General features: G+C 35.0%; 1 protein-coding gene across 2 annotated transcripts in view; it reads right to left on the minus strand.

Moving 5' to 3' along the window:
• The window catches only part of SEMA3E (semaphorin 3E), a 134,876-nt gene that overhangs the window by 23,045 nt on the left and 94,170 nt on the right, over positions 1–17,661 (minus strand). For both annotated transcript variants that reach the window (XM_061352221.1, XM_061352220.1), the window contains 5 exons: positions 13,309–13,402; positions 6,021–6,140; positions 4,035–4,177; positions 1,196–1,310; positions 783–852 (listed from right to left, as the gene is read on the minus strand). In XM_061352221.1, coding sequence (XP_061208205.1) covers positions 783–852; positions 1,196–1,310; positions 4,035–4,177; positions 6,021–6,140; positions 13,309–13,402 — 542 coding nt within the window. The remainder of the gene's footprint in view (positions 1–782; positions 853–1,195; positions 1,311–4,034; positions 4,178–6,020; positions 6,141–13,308; positions 13,403–17,661) is intronic.

Genomic DNA, 17,661 nt, shown 5'->3' on the forward strand with positions numbered 1-17,661 from the left:
ACATAAAATTTACTCATAAATTGTATTCATTTTATTGCACAGAAGCGATTCAGGGGTTTGGGGGGGGGGGTATTGTTTTTTGTTTGTTTGTTTGTTTTTTAAGAAACATTAGTGCTCTCTATAATGAAATCACCCCTGAAGACTTCAGAAGGTGATCCAGAACATTTTTATTAGGTGCCTGCCCTTCTGTGCTGGGCTAGGGAGCCAGTAGGACATTCTAAGTGCCTGCACCTTTAAAGAACCAGACTGGCTTCACTTTATTCCAGAAAAAATAAGTCAGGAGAGTGAGATAGTGGTAAAAGCACAGCTGCTCTACCATTTACATCCTGAAAAAACAGTTGGATCTCCAAAAAACTGGTACTGCATGCTTGCACTTGAACTGGGCTGCAGTGCCTAAGCTTCACTAGGAAGTTACTAGGAATTTAAGCTTTATCTACTTAAACTTGAATTACAGTGAAGCTCTTAAAGTAAGACAATTCGCTTTGATAAGCTGCTGTGATAAGCACGTAGGAGTGTATATACTTTGACACCAGGAAATTTTCGAGCAGAGAAACATTTAATTAATTTGTGATCCACATAGAATGGATCACTGAATAAGACTTCAAGCTCCTGAGTTTCACAGAGTAGTTTTTACATTAGCAAGGAAGACTGCTGTGAATATAACAGGGATTAAACTGTTTACTATATATTTACTAAGCGATATTTATCATGCAGCTTCTCTTTCTTCAATAGGTTGTTCAAACATTAATCTGTGGTTGCTATTATTTCTTCCAGCTATTTACCTTGTAGTGTTGAAGAGGCCAAATATCACTGGATTTTTGTTATCTCGAGTTTGCAGCAGAAAAACATCCTCTGAAAAATTTAAACTCAAAGTAAATGGTAGCAGATTACTTTTCTCAGCCCCCAAAAGAAAAAGTTCATTGTTTGTTAAAAGTGTAATCCTATTTTACTTGTATATGCTACTTAATTTTATGCAGATTTAAAAGCAAACTTTATAAACAATGCAATACGTAAAGGCACAATTGATGATAGTCAATTCCATATATATAGAATATCATATGAACTGGAAACAAAACCTTAACAACCATTCCCTGTCAATGAATAAAAATACAATTTTTGACAGTCATATGTGTTATTATGAAAGTGTGTGTTTTTTTATGATGGTTTTAAGTTTATTGCAGCCTATGATATTTACCCAATTCATCAAAATGTGTATCAATTCCATTTCTCCCAGGCACAGAGCAAACTAGCCTGGTTTTGAGAAAGGTGCTCCATTTATTCACGAGCATTCGCTGGCCTCCCATATCATTCTGTGTAAAGAGAAACAAATACTGATGGTAATTTGAGTGAGTAAGTCTAGAAGCACAAACATCTCTGCTGAATTAGCCACTCATTGTATCTTTTAATGTCAAAAGCGTGCGTTTTCAAACCACATGTCTATTACTAGTATACTTTCTCTGGAGTCAGTTTCCAAGCAAGATTGCACTGATCAACTCCAGGTCTCATTAAGAGCTGTGGGTTTAGAAGAATTTTTTAATTCTGTACCACATCCGTGTGTAGTTTTAACTATGCAGCTGTTGTAAAGCTTTTTTATTTCTCTCTTTTTTTTTTCTTTTTTTTTTTTTGTTAGCTGGATTTACTGAGTACTTTGGCAAAGTTTAGCATTGTGTTAGGAGCTCAGTGCAGGGTTAGATAAACATGTTTGGAAACTGAAGCCTTGAATCTATCTATAGAGCTGGTACAGCTGGGGCAATTGCCTACATGGTGTTGTAAGAATTTCTCAATAACATTAAATGATTCCTGCTTTGTTATGGCTGTCTCATCTTTTTCTTGTTATTGTGTCTCTTGGACTGTTAGGAGAATAGGGTATTTAGTACCAATCATAAATCAGGTTCTGTAACTTCTGGGCAGCATCCTCAAAGCTATGGCCTTGTATTCAGGTAGGCTGTGTAACTGATTGTTGAAGGCTTTGTATTAGACTTGCAAAACCCCTCTGACAACTTAATTCTAAACTGCTGAAATTAATTGATTTCCTCAGCTTCACACTGATCTCTCACAGAAACAGAACTTTGTTTTCCTCAGAAAAGCAGAAATATATGGTGTAGTTGCCTCTGTGTTACAAAACCTCTTACAGCTTAGATTAAAAATGTAAAAACTGGAAAAAAAGTCAGTTCTTGAATCACCAACTAGCTATTTTCTTTTTGTATTCATTAAATCAAATCTGAATTATAGCATACAGCTGTGAAGTTAATGTCCAGAGGATAGAATATTTGGAGTTTTGGACAAGTGGATTGGAAAGGTCTGTAGGCTTTTGGTTTAACCCATGGCTAGAGATAAGACGTTCAGGTGGATATATTTCAGACTAGAGTGAACTATTAAAATAATCTATTCAGGCATCTACCTGAACATAGACCAAAGAATTCTTCTTCAGATCTTAATGCAGGCTTGAATTCAGAAAGCCAACTGGCTTTGTGGACATTAATGTCTTAGGCTGAAATTTGGTACTTCGTATACATCAGATGTTTTAAGTTACACATGAGCACTCCTTAAGAAATGTTAATGGGTAATATACTTGTGAGCATATGTGACATATACCATACATTGAGGTGACAGAAGATTTTTAACTTGAATCTTGCACTTTACCCAGTAGTTTAAGTAATGAATCCCCTACAGTTAGGAGGGGGAATGCAATTTTTTTTAGAAACAAAATCAGATGCTAAGAAATAAACTCATTCCTTCTTTTAATCAAGCAGAAGTGGTCCCAGTGGGAATGGGAGGGCTCCTCTCATCAGCCTTACTACAGTTCAGTAAAAAAAGAAAGGAATGCACCCGAACTTCATTAGTTGTTCAGAGAGGACCAGTTATGAGCAGCTTGATCTGGGAGACCATATGTTAAAAGTACTCATCTTCATCAACTGAGTTCTTCCTCTGAGATGCTGGCCTAGGGAGCCAAAAAAAGATGGGATCAACATACGAGGAGTGTGGTCTGAGTGGGGAATGGACAATCGTGCAGTGCAGTGGAAGGAATCAGTCTTTCGTCATGAGTTTTCTGCTTCTTCCGGGAAACCTAATTTGCTGGACAGGTCAATCCTTTATTCTAGTTCCTACCTGCACAATTTTCCCTAATCGATGTTGAGAAGAGGATAAATGAGACATGAAATTAAAAATTAATCAGCTACTATTTATAAAGCACTCTATAGATGATTGACGTTGCACTCTTTCTATCATTTATATATCACAAATAGTTTTTTTGTTTTAATTTACAGAATCACAGGATAGTTGAATTTGGCAGGGACTTTTGAAGATCATCTAGTCCAATTGACCTGCTCAAACCAAATTGCTTTGAGCAAGTTGTGCAGCAAATTGCTCAGGGCCATGTCCAGTGACGTTTTAAATATCTCCAAGGATGGAGATTCTGGGCAACCTCTGACAGTATTCAACCACGCTCAAATAAAAAACATGTTTTCTTACATTCATACAGAATTTCATGTGTTCCAACCTGTGCCCATTGTCTCTTGTCCTATTCAGCTTTCTGTTGGGACAGCCATTGGCCCTGCACAAATGGAGGTCAGTTAAGTCTGCCTCTTGCTGAAAGAATAAGAAGGCAAGAGGGAATGTCGGAGGGGACTAGTGGCTGGCCTTGTCCTGTTACCAGGAATGTGAGGGGATGACAGTGTATGTCAGCTGTGGGAGCTGCAAGAGACCCTGGACCCTTGATTTGAATTGAGAATATGGATGGTAAGAGAGTCCGGTGAGCAACTGCTACCACATATCAGCATAGAGAGATATAGAACTGAATGACAGATTTTCTGAAGTTTGCCCTCCTCTTTCAGCAAAATTCAGTTTCAAGCCCAGATTTCAGATCACTTTTGAATTTTCTAATGCTTGAGGCTGTTTAGAGGTAGTATTTTCATTCAGACCTATAGCTTACTCTCACACCCATAATAGATGCCATATTTTCCTGGGGAAGAAGGACCAAAGAAAGAAGCTTGCTTGTTTTTGATTTAGCTGGGGAATCAGAAGAAGGACCTTACCGCACATACACGTCCCACTCTGGTATATATGGCATGAGCACTTGTCTCAGCCTCCAATGCTTTTTCAGTAAAGAAGAAATACACTTTGTTGTCATCATGGTCTTCATTGTCAGGAATCATGTATGAGCCAACAAATTTTGGTTCTATAAAAAAAAAAACAAAAAAAAATCAGAACCAAGTTTATTAAAATAATCGCTTACAGATTTCAGTTCTTAAAATCAGCAGGCAGCAAAGTAAAAAGTAAAATTAAAAATTCAGGGATTTGTCAGTCAAAGAGATACCTGATGGTATAGGGTGATAAAAATAGGGAAAAAAATATCTATTATTTTCTGGGTGAGTATCTATAGACCACGTGGAATACATTAATGTAAAACCTCTCATTGCTCCAATACGCAAATCAATATTCCTTCGTATGCATGCAAGAAAGAAAACCTTCTTTCAGTCCAGTTCTCCAGGGTTTATATATTTTTATTTGGCTTAGGTTAAAACCTGGCACTATTATTCACATAACAATCTCTGATCCCATATAAACCCAGTGCAGGAATTTCAACTTCAGATGAAAACCCTTTTAGATAAAGAAAAAGCTCTGGTAGTTCAGCTAAAAGATGATATATGAACATACATTTTCAAGGATAGAAGGTGCATTGTGTATATTTGTCATGAAATAAAGGCCTTCCAAATTTTTCCTGATTCAACATTTTGCTGCAAAGTTGAAACTTCAGACTTCAGTCTATGCCTGTATACCTTTTAACTCCACATCAAGCAGATCTGTGAATGATTTCATCACACCGAGTTGTAGCTAAGATTTTACAAGTTCTTTAAATGAGTATTTCAGTCACACATAGTATATCTTAAAAAGCAGTGGGTGATGTAAGTATTTTCTAACTTCCTGTTCTGTGTGAAAACAGTAGTTTCATTTTAAGACACTGATACTGTTCTTGCTAATTTTCTGATTTTTTAAAATACACATTTTAAAATATTTCCTTTCTGCAAATTAAAATTTCAGGTATAAACAAAATGAAAAGCAAAGTCTGAGGCAATAATTTAGAAAATTCTCTCTTTAAAATAAAGAAAAATTCCAGATGGAAGAGAAGGCAAACTTCATTTGTATATTGTGGATATCCACGTGATTGTTGTTACCCCAGTCTTTTATATACCCAGTTAGAACGCTCATTTCAGGAACAAACTATGTATTGGACTTAAACTGTCTTTTAAAAAAGTGTTTAAGTCAAGTCTTAAGTGAGATTCATGTAGGAAGAAGTGTCCAGAAGAACTATTTTCTCTCTTCTGATTTGGGAGAAAACTGCTGTGAAATTTGATGAAATATTGCAATATGTTTGGAGCAAAACAAATTAAGATTCTGATTCTCCGTTTCACAGAAACTTTGAAATTCAATGACATCTCATATTGAAGAGTATGAAACAATTTCCAAATTTCCCAGCATATGATTTTTCTCGATATTTTTATTGTGGAATACTCAAATGTTCTTCTCTAAAATTACCTGGTTTAACTCTGCTTCATTTAACTGTATGATCATTGTACGTTTTTTATTATACGTTACTGCATGACATCTCTTTACAACACAATTTGGTAAAGATTGAGTTGTTTAATTGCAACATAAAGATGAAATGATCGCATCTAAAAAAAAAAAAAAAAAAGAATGGTGTGTTCTAATGAGAAATTCCCATTAATTAAATAGAGCATTTTACTTATATCAGGTGTATCACAAAATAGTATAGAACATTCAGAGTGTAAATTAAAAGCAATGTTAAAAGTAAAAAATGAGTGATTTAAAAGTTCTATTTGTTAAATCCAAAATGTAATCAAGGTAAAGATTTCAATATAATCGTCCTGACAGGGGGTTCATGAAAAAGTAGTGAAAAAAATAGTTTAAACAACTTAATCTCCAAATGGATGGATGTATGCATGAACAATATATTTTTAATTTCTGGTTAAACAGGAATTGTTTAGTATTCCTTCCCATACCTTTCAACAGGCGCTCACTATCAGGTTCTGTTCGGAGATGAGCCATGCGGTTCATGGTGCGAAATAGAGCAGCATCTCTTCCCCAGTAGTCACTGTAGAGACCAGTAAAAAGTTCACCACCTGCAGACCATACATTAAAGAACAAAAACAAAACGATTTGGTAATGCTCTATGTATTAATTTCATTACCTAGGACAGAAACTGCATTATAAACATGGCACATTAAAATTTGTTCAAATTCGAGTAAGGCAAATCAGTAAGTTACGTATGGATCCCAAGAGCATATGGGCGTTGCAGCACTGCAACAAGTACTGTTGGAATGGCATGAGGACAAGAATTTTAACTTTCATTTATGGGCTCAGCCTCATTTTCAGAACTGACTTAATGACTTTAGGATAGATTCACACGCAATACATGAAGCCCTTAAATTAACATCTAAATGTATCTGCCATGTTAACTTCTGCTACACCAGGCATTTAAGTTCGAAGATCTCACTGTCATTCAGTTAGTGCCTAGCCCCAGAGACACCTACCTAAGTTTTCACCAGTGCAAGGACTATGACCAGTGCTTTACTTCTGAGCATTTCCAAATGTGTCCTGGTCTTGCTAGTGAGAAAAAACAAATGCCTTGGTTCCAGAACTGGAAGACACATATTAGGTTTATGAGCCAGAATATGGGACGAAAATGCAACAGCAGGTTTCAGAGGATGCAGTTCAAGGGAAAAGAATAGTCATGGTTTCACTGAACCACTGATTTGGGCTACGGTGCTTGGATACAGCTCAAAACTAAACTATACCTGAATCCACAGAGTGGACCTCAAACGGGAGTTTCCTGAGCACAGTTATCAGATTTGGCTCTGTGCAAAACATGGCTGAAAAAAATATTAATTAGTAATTTCACATGGTGAAAATACTGGAGGCAGTTATCTCCCCAGCTGAAGAGATAAGAAGCAGAACCTACTGCTTTTGAAATGATTTCTATAAGCAAGGACATGTTTTATGAGGCCAAGGGAGTTTTCCAGTCAGCCCTCTGGAACTGTTACAGTTAACTACAGTGTGGATACATCTTGCTACCTTAGTTGTTCAGTTGACAGAGAAAAAGAGCTTGTTTTACTCTGATCTGACAATAACTTGTTTTCATACGTTAAAATATTTGACACAGGAGGGACAGGATCTGAGATGTTATCCATCCTGCACAACCAGTGATGAATATTTCCTGAAAACTTTATAGGAACAGAAATTGGGTCCCATTTTCATAGGATTTAGATAGCATTCACAAACGAAGCAAGCATAGGAAAGTATTAGGAACAATGTGATGATTGCCGATAACTGTTGAAAATCTGTATGTAGTGGAGTGCAAATAAATCATACATGTGTTCAAAAATTCACTCTATCTGACCCATCTAAAATTGTGATATTGGATGTATTTTACTTTAGTGAAATACCAGCAGTAAATCTACCTTTTAGTTATGAATGGTGCATTTGCCCTTAACTGACCAAGCATTAAGATATTTCACTTCCTTGTGGATTTAGGCTATAGCTTTTAGGCCCAGTTTCAGAAGCTGACAGTTACTGTCACTAGGTGGCATTCTTATGCTAGAAAATAACATGGAAGGAATTAAACTGCATAAGAAAAGGAAGATGATCTCTAGTTCGTGGCTAAACTGATCAGAGGTTTCAGTGACACGGTCCTACCTGCTAATTAAAAAAAAAAACACCACTGATGCATTCAAACTACATTTGATGGTGGGATTATGGCAGGAAATTTGATTATACAGGATAATTGCAAAAACTAAGGGTTTTCATGCTGGTCTTCCTCAAAGTGTGAATTCTGTTTCTCTTAGGAGATATATATGAATTTAACAGTACCATAAACCTGAAAAATGATTCTGAAAAGTTTATATTTTGGCAGTTGGGGCTGGTTCAGAAACCTCTGTTAATTTGGAATTCAGAGCATTTTTGCCTTGCACTTCACCATATGAAGAATGGATATCGCCTCATAAAATACATGGTCATGATTTGGTGTAAAATACTGGCAAGTGATTTTAAAAGGAAATATAAATTATAGCATCAGTAGAAGTTAAGATTACTCAAAACTAGTAGCGGATTTTATTTCTTAAACAACACCAATTTGCTTAAACAACAGGATTTTCCAGTGTCTGAATAATGCTCCAAACAATCTTCACAAGCCTGATTAATGAGTTACATTAGTCATAAATCCTGCTTTAAGAATTCCATTGGAAAAATATCTAGGACTGGCTGGTTTTGTTTTTATTTATGGTGATGTGTAATACAAAATGTGGTGCTTATTTCTTTTCAACACCCTAGAGAATCTTGGAAAATACATCAGTGCAGGGTAAATGATTCAAAGGATTCATATATTCACATACAGCTGGTGATCGGGATTATCAGCTATAACTCCAGATGTTCAGAAGTTTGGATATGAAGCCTATTCCCTCTGTTTGGCATAGGTATTAAAATGTTAGTACACTTAGCCAACCTGCTGCTACGGCATTCTACCATATACTGGGGAAATTCTGACTGATTTTATCTGTGAGATCCTAGGGGTAGAAAAACTGAAGTTCCAGTCTTGAATGAATATTGTTCCATGAAAGAGATTGTACGAATACAGAAATGAAACCTGATTTTTACCCTGAAGTGTTACTAAACTGAACACAAGTATCAGGTGTGAGCAGACAGGTCACCTCACCTAAGGAAAGCAATGAGAATATACTGGTGATTGTGACTAGCAAAGATTTCAGCCCAAGAGCATTCAACATAATTCTGAGATCTTTTACACTTTTGACATTAAAAGGATCTTCTCCTTCCCTCTTTAGTTGACTTCTGCACACAACTTATATCCAAGTTACAAATTTTGAAAACTGCAGGTTTTTACAGGTGCTGAATAATTATAGTTTTAGAGACACCCTGAGGTTGAGGTTTAAAAAATCCTGGCAAGATTTTCACTCATCTCTCCTCCATTGTAAAGCTATTACTACACATCAACTCACTCCTGCCTTGGTTGCAGGGTTTATACTACTGCACATCACACTGATAAACCAGTTTCTTCCAGTGAAAATCAACTGAGTAATTTTGCAGAACTTCACTCCCACCCTCTTCCAGTGTAATCTCAGCTTCACATGTGTTTGACAAATAAATTGCTAAAGTTTAAGTTTCAATACAACCTGGTTGATCCTGCTGAAATAAGAATAAAATCTTTTTCCTTTCCTTATTTTTAGAAACAAAAAATCCCATGGACCTCAAAACCCAGTTGTGGCTCAAGTGATACATTCGCACTTTCTAGCTATCACACTTTTCAAGAAAACAAATACTTTCAAAGTTCAATGGGAGAACTTAAAAGAGACCTTTGTTTTTTGCCCTATTCTCAGAGAAAAAATATTAACAAAAACTGAATACAAACTTCTTTTAAACGCAAGAATTCCTAAATGATGGCCCTTAAAGAAAACCAGATTGGAACATAAGATTTAATTTAAGAAACTTAATACATACATAGGATTTTTAAAAAATAGGCTGCTTCCACCTTAGAAGTGTGTTTTCTTCATTCGTTATTGGCGTGTTTTGTGTACCTACTTCAAACTAGGAAGAAATGCAAACATAAGCTACTGTTTATCAGTAGCCTTATATGTTTAAAATGTAAAATTCATGTTATGAATAAAGGAGCAGAGTGCAATAAGTAGAACGTAAGCAGCACCTTTAATACATTTCTTTGACTGTCATCCAGTTATTACTAACTGACAACTAAAATCAGAATACCATTTCACATTTATCGCAAGCGACACCTTTCATGGTAGGAAAAAACCAAATTCAAAAGAAATTAGCTACTGCTTAGCTGGTAAATTTCCTCTGTATATTTGTACTTTCTGTCTGTCAGTCAAGTATTCTGTCTTCTGTTTAAGGAGAAAATATATTTATTTTAGTTCATTGTCTGGAATAAAAGAAAAAAACACAAATACATGAAACTGTTTTAAAACTGTAAACCCATAAAATATTGGAGTGGCTTCCCTGGATAGAAAAGCATATTCAATTGTAGTTTAGATTTTTCACCATTTGCTTATGATATATTGCAGGTAACAAAACATAGACATAAACTAATTTCTCAGTTTTCAAGAACTAGTGTGGTCTAAATTAATCAGTGTGCATGATCTGATATCAAAAGTAGTTTTTGCTATTGAAAGCAGATGGGAAAGTTCATTAGAAATAAAAGTCCAAAAGTTTTATATGCCTCTTATCTAAACACACACATTTTATTCAGCCTGTCTGCCATCCAACATCTATTCTGTTTCCTGATGCTGACAATAAATTGCTAGAAGTTAATTGTTCATAAACTGAGGAATTCATCACAAGCTACTTTACCACTGGGTCAGATAACCTGTAATAAAACTTATGACAGCATGGATAGTTGATTTTAAAGCCAAGTCACGAACTATTGTTTTCTTGAAGTGGGTATTTAACTGATGTGTTGAAATACATGAAGAGATACAGAACAAGGAATTCTCTTTCTTCCTAAATTAATCTTGCTAAATCTGGTTCTAATTAGTGATGGGGTAAATGTTTTTTCAAGATCAAGATTTTAAAAGCTTTTAAACTTTTATCAGAGTTATGTCAAATTTCCTTGTTGGTCTAATCTTTACTGTTGGTCAATAGCCACACTGGTGTAGGCTGCTGTGCTAATTGGAGTTGCAGAGATGAAAGCAGGTTTAGAATTGTTTAGCTAGGAAGAAGAGGAAGCTGAGATATGAAAGCCTTTACTAACAGCTTTGCATAAAACTTTGTCAAGGATATACGCGTTGGCTGAACCTACATGGGAGAGTGGAGGCAGCTCCAGGGTGCAGCTTTTAATGGCCTGCTCCTTAGAGAGATTTCACTTTCGGAAAATTGGAGTGCATGAGGAAGAACGGAAAACCCAGGAACCATAGGAAACACTGAAAAAACAGTCCTTGAGGGTGCCTTGTGTAGTTGTTATCTCCTGGCATAGGGTCGTGGCCACCATGAGCTGGAATCAGGGCTCAGCTGAATAAATGACCATCCCTTCCTTCAGAGGGCACTTGGCATTAGAAGTTTCAGTCTCATTTTCAAATTTTAATTAAAAGATTCCTTAATATTCACCATATTTTTGTCCATGTCTTCCACCCTTTTCAAATGGATGCCTACAGAGATAAAGGGTATAGCTTCTGGAGTCTAAGAAGCAGTATTAATTTTGTTTATTCTGCAAGCTCTAGTTAGTAGAAGTTTGCTGAAGATTTTAAAATACATGGAAATACAAAGATTTTAGGATATTTTATCAACTGTTGCAAGTGTTCAGTTCCAGTAGTATAAAAAAATGAAAGCATTAATAAAATAATAAACTGATTGAAGAATTCTGTTATGCTTTTAAGATACAATTCCATGACCACTTGAAATTATAGAATTCCCAATGGAGGCCTTTCAGTTCATATTAGTTTTGATGAAGGGGTAAAATTATTTCTTGGTTTTTTGTCACAAAATGATATTATTTTCTTGCTAATCTTGCTGCATTACAAAATTTTTAAGTTTTTTGGGTTGATTTTATAACTCTTTGTCAGTGGATGCCCAAGATTCTGATCAGCATTTATCAGGGAAGGTCTTATGGATTTCTCTTTCAGATAAAATTGTGATGATCCATAGGACCTCCCACAATACAGGTAAACTAATGTATAGGCCAGAAGCACAAGGACTAACCATTAATCTTGAAGTGCTCAGTGGAACAATCTGGCTTCCATTTAAGCAAATAAAATTCACATTGATGTCACAGTAGGAACGTGATCAGGTTAATTTATTTACTTAGTTCTGTATGAGGAAAGGTTGAGAAGGGCTTCAAGATTAGACCATGAGGTTTCACGCCTATAGCAAATTCCATGGGATGAGTCTTTGTTCCCAGGCTAAAACTGGAATCTGTTAAAAGCTGTAGAAACACTTTAGAAATCAGGGTGGAAGAAAAGCGTGACAATCTGTGCTTCATGGATTTTGGAATGTCAGTCATAATGCATCTTTTTTATTGGACTCTTTCATGACTTCTTAACCCTTCTTAACTTTTAAGAATTTGAGCTGCATTTTTTTCAGTGGAAATGAACAATGGTTTTAATACTTTCTGCAATTTGAAAGATTTGACTTTACTTGTGAGGATCTTTCTTGTAAGTAATTTGTTAATGTAAAGGAACATAAACCTAGCATGTAAAAATACATCTGTCACTCATGATCAAAACTTCCTCACCACTGTGGTTGAGCTTTATCATTATAATTGTTAATCAGAGAGTTTAGCCGTCTAATTTTAAAATACGAAATCAAATGTAAGCATAAAAGGGCCCTAAAATCCTTTTAACATTTTTTATCCCTGAAAAGTTGAATGTTTATATGAATTTTAGCCTCTTGTTATCCTGCTTTCTTTTAACAGCTATACCTTTCAAATGCTCTGTTTTCTAAAACCAGAAATTGTTGCCTAAGTGCATCTAGCTTTCATCCTTTACCTGCTGTTCCAGTCTATTTTTAGACAATGTACTATAATACTGTCAAGACTGTGTTTGCTTGATATCACAAAATGTTTTCAGGAAAACATTACAAAGGAAAAAACATATGGTTTGCTATACTACAAGTTGAAATGTCCCAGCCCTACGCTGATATGCTCACCAGCAAGGCATAGAGGAGCATGCCTCTCATTATGGCTTTCTGGCACTGCAGGAGTTTGAAATCTATTTTTATAACTGTTGAGTATAAGATAAACTCTCCTAGCAAAGCATCACCAGTTTTGGATTGTTTTGTTAGAAGACAGCATTGAAAAAAATCTATTTTGACCTCAAAAGCTGTAATGTATATGAACAATAAATGCTTGATGAAAAAAAACACCGAACCAACAACAGTTAAATTCACATGTTTACAAGATGCTTGTTGCTCAGATTACACCTCAGTGGATAAATAATAATTTTGTGTATTTGTTTCAGTGGTGGAAAAGATTAATCTAGACATATTGCTTTGCTTTGAAGAAAAGCAGGAAATTCTTATTTCGAAAATCACACAACAATCCATTACCTCTTCAAGATGGCACATGTCATATAACATCTACTCACTTCAGTGAGATGCCCTTGCTGCAGTTAATGCTGCCTGGGATGTAATATTAATGTGGACAACACCATGAGGATTAAGTCCAACATGTGGAAGGCTGCAATAGAAGACTGGCAACACTTCGGTGTGTTGAAGAGAAAGACTCAGAATGATGTATTGACAGGACCATGAAGCTTGTGACATAAAGGTCATTACCAATTAAGATGGAGGTGAAGGAAGAACTCGGGTCAAAAGGGCACCTGCCTCGTCCTCTCTCAAATTTGTGCGATTCCAGCTGAAACAGATGATCCTTAAAAAAAAAAAAAAAAAAAAAAAAAAGAATCACAGAAACCAGCATAAACCCTTCAGGCAAAGAAAAAATTCTTAGAGATGAGATTTAGCTTTGTTATACCTTTGTAATGGACTGACTTCATTAGGGAGAAAACACAATTATGGTTGCTTACTTACTGATATACTTAGTAAAAATTCTGTGAGTTTCTACATATCACCCTTACATGTGCACTAACCCCAAAAGAATCAGTAATATACGCACTAAAATTGCATTTATTTAATTTCTGTGGGAGTAGAGAGTGAAGATTCCTCTATCTTTTCTCCAAATTATCTAAACATTAAATAGATATCTAGTCATGGAATGTGTTTTGCTTCTTTAAACATTTTTGCCAGTCACTGTTAAATATATTATGCTGTGTTATCTTTCCTCGATAAATGTTGAGATGTTTATATATCTTCTTCATAAAAGTATGTTTAGGAATGAGTTCACGATTATAGTTTGCAGAACAGATGTGATTTCTGCAGTAGATTTAGCAGAATATAAGTATAAAAAGAATACTGGCAACTTAGTTTAATTTGCCTGCACAAGGCTTTAAATGCTGAGAAAAAATTTACTATGTAAATTTTCATTTGCAATGCTACAATCGTCCCAGCTTTCTCAAAAGACCCAATTAATTGCCTGATAAAATATCAAGTGAAAGCAAGATTTATATTTGCAATTCATACATTAACAAAAGGGCATACTACAAAAAACAGAGATGGGGGAGAATAAAAGGACAAATAGAGAAAAATCTGTGAAAGCTCATAAAAATATGCTACCAGCCATCAAGTGTGTGGCTAGTAAACATTTTGATAGTCTAGTAGACTTAGTTCTGTGTAACAATTTTACCCAAAAGTCTATTGAAATGTGGTTTATATCAGCATATTGGGTAAATGCAAGCTGTTCAGTAAACTCATCTCAGGTTCACATTGCTAATATAGTAAGGTAAATGTTTTGTGAAGCATAAAATTATATGTGACAGGACCCCAAATCCACCTAAATCATACATGCCATTTTGCTGTAACTTCTGATCAAAAAATAAGATTCCCGTTAGTCACAGGGTTGCTATCAAAAAGAGATATAACTCAAAACACAGCTCTGGAGAAGATAAGACATTCATTTCATGTCTGCCTGAAGTGAAAAAGCCACCCCAAAACAAAATTAGCAAGCAAAACCCATATGAAATTTAAGTAATGGTCCTGAAACTCATGGGGAAATGAGACAGAATCTCACCTTCCCAAAAGCTCCTGTGTTGGCTTAACCCTGGCACATTCATGCCTGATGTTACAGCTGATACAGCAAAAAATAATCTTCTGGGTAGATACTGGTGGTACAGGAATATTATTTTCTGCTATACCAACTTCAGCTGCATGCCAGAAGTAGCTATTCCCACACTGTTGTTGGGAAAATGTCAGACCATGAAGAAATATTTTCAGACAATAAAGAAATATTTCTCAGCCCCATTCCATACTTTTCAAACATCACATACCAGCTATTTTTCAAAACTAAATACCATAATATTTTGAGTCAACAGCAGGGAAAAGAAAAAAAAAAAAAAGTGAGGTGAACTAAGGAAAGGAATGAAAAAACTCCTGAAACTGTGGAAAAGTACTAGGGGGCCATAATAGTAACAAAATATGGTGTAAAGGAAATATTTATATAAGCAATCTGACTAGTATTATTTATTCTCCAATCATATATGAAAAATAAAGTTGCTCATGAAAAAGTTTCTCTTCTGGGATGTCAACCAAACTGTTTTTCAATGAATGTTCAATAAATAGGGAATAAAATAATACAGAGAAAGATGTAGAAGTAAGTGGAGAAATAAATGGAGAGTTAAAATCTAACAGCTTTATCTAGTCTTACTGCTTTCTGTTCATTTATCTTCACAGTAAAATAAAAATGGTTTTGTCTGTGAGAGGAAAAAGCAAAAAAATTAAAGCTGATTTCATAAGAAAATAGGCTCAGGTAAAGTGCTCAGCTGTGAAAAATTATTTTGAAACAATACTTGGATAATTTATATTATCCATATTTCATGGTTTATAGTATATGGCTCATATTTCATCCTAAAGAGGGAATAGAAATTGTTTTTCTGTTTTGTTACAGGACAAGACATGATCCCATCATGGCCATAACCGACATTACATATTCATGTCTTCCCCAAGTAAAATGCTGCTGATACTCAGACCAGGAACACTTGGCCAGCATGGGAGTCTTCCAGATGTGTGGAAATATTTTGTGTCACTGTACAGCAAATTATTGTATCACAATGAAAATGCTACTAATGTAGTTAACTATTCCCCTAAGAGTCACAGTGAAACTAAAGGTAAAGATAAACCCATCTATTTAAATGTTAATGCCATAAATGCATTTAAACCAGCAAACTACATGACCATGGAATGAAAATGTTAAGCAATATGTATAGTATACCTTTAATTTTCTACATTTTAACAGATGGAATTTTGAATAAAATTTGTAGCTTAATGCTGACACTGATTGTAGACAAAAATTTGGATCTCAGTGCAACTTGGGGAAGTTTTATTATAAAACCAGTATATAAATACTGGTTATAATATAAACTCACCAGTTCTGATATAAAGCAGGATGTATCTCATAAATGCTTGCAGATGTATTTCACTGTCTGAAAAGTCACTAAAAATATAAGCAATGACTCCTTCAAGAGATATTTTTCCACCTTCACCTTTTAGGACAGATACCAGATATTCCATGGTTGCAATAATTTCCTCCCATCACTGTGGCAGATCAGGTGTTAGGTGTGTCAGCTTCCATGGGATGCCAGTTTAAATGAAATAAGCATTGCACTTTAATAATCAGCTTTGAAAGCTAATACTGTAATTCTAACCCTCCTTGCTCTTTGTGATATTGAAATCCCTTCAGAAATATCAGAAGAAAACTGACAGTTTCCTCACAGGTTATCCAGCACAGCAATTCAACATTGCAATTTATTTCACTGGTAAAAATTATGCAAAAATACATATGGAGGGTTGGAAGTGGAATTACAAATTTCTACATGTAGTTTGGGAAAAGAAATGGGTTTGATTTATGATACCTATGACTCAGGAATCATAATGCACTTTCAACCACTATTAACATAATAATGTTGTTTAAAAAGAAACAGAAGATATTTCCATGGCATCAAGCATTTTGCCATTAACTTGATATGAATGGATAATTTTAGACAATGAAGGATAAAGAAGGATTTAAATAATAATGAAAGAAAAGGTCAAACAGAGACATTAAAATTTAAAGACTGCATTTAACTTTGTTGCAGAAAATGTCTTTCTCTAACGCCGAGTGTTGCTTTGCTCTGGTTCGAGACAGCATTTATGCATGCGATTAATTTAAAACATATGCTTACTTTCACCGCTCTTCAGCAAAGTACCTAAGTCTACTCTTAATGTTGATAAAATGGCTGTATCTTTTCACTAAACCAGGGACTCGAGAATATAGAGGCTTTGTCTGGGTTTTCTTACAATATTATTTTTATGAGAAAAAAATCTAAATTTTTCGTAAGGGCATTTTTCACTTTACATTTTCATTATTTTCCAGGTAACAAAAAAAGTAAACCATATCATACTGGCAGTTTTTAACAGGAAATTTAAACCATTTCAGAACTTTTAGTTATATACTTAGCTATGTATGCATATACATATATGTATATACATACATATATGTATACACTATAACCAAGGTCTGCTTTGCAAGACATCTTGGCCTTTTTGTGGTTGACATTTTTGTTGGTTTGGTTGGTTGTTGTTTTTTGAACTTTTTGGTCTGTAAGATTTTTTATTATTATTATTTTGGGAGGCATGTTTGATTTTGGTTTTTTTTTAAGATGTTCATGTTATATTGTGCAATAGTAAATCGTATTTGGGGGAAAAACTGTGCAGATTTCTGTGAATGTAGCTGTTAACACTGGCTATCCTACACACTATTACTGGAACTCACTGGACAAAATTCATTCTTAGTGTAATGATCTCATATTTATTCAACCTTACAATAAGAATGACATTACATGCAAGAGCTGTTTGATGCATTTCATTTACTAAGTGTCATGCATCTGAGACTTTTAAAAAGAAGTACGAACAAGAAGGTTCATATGCAAAGTTCATCCAATAAGAAAGCATAAAATAGGGATGGTTGCTTGTGTGAAACTATGAGAAACATTCTTTTAAAAACCTCAACAAAGCCATGTGGTGCTAGTGTCATGATGTCCT

Source organism: Neopsephotus bourkii, unplaced genomic scaffold (assembly GCF_033783945.1).
Source record: "Neopsephotus bourkii isolate Nb327-2 ecotype Australia unplaced genomic scaffold, CSIRO-AGI_Nbou_v1 NB_638, whole genome shotgun sequence".
Taxonomy (NCBI): Eukaryota; Metazoa; Chordata; class Aves; order Psittaciformes; family Psittacidae; genus Neopsephotus; species Neopsephotus bourkii.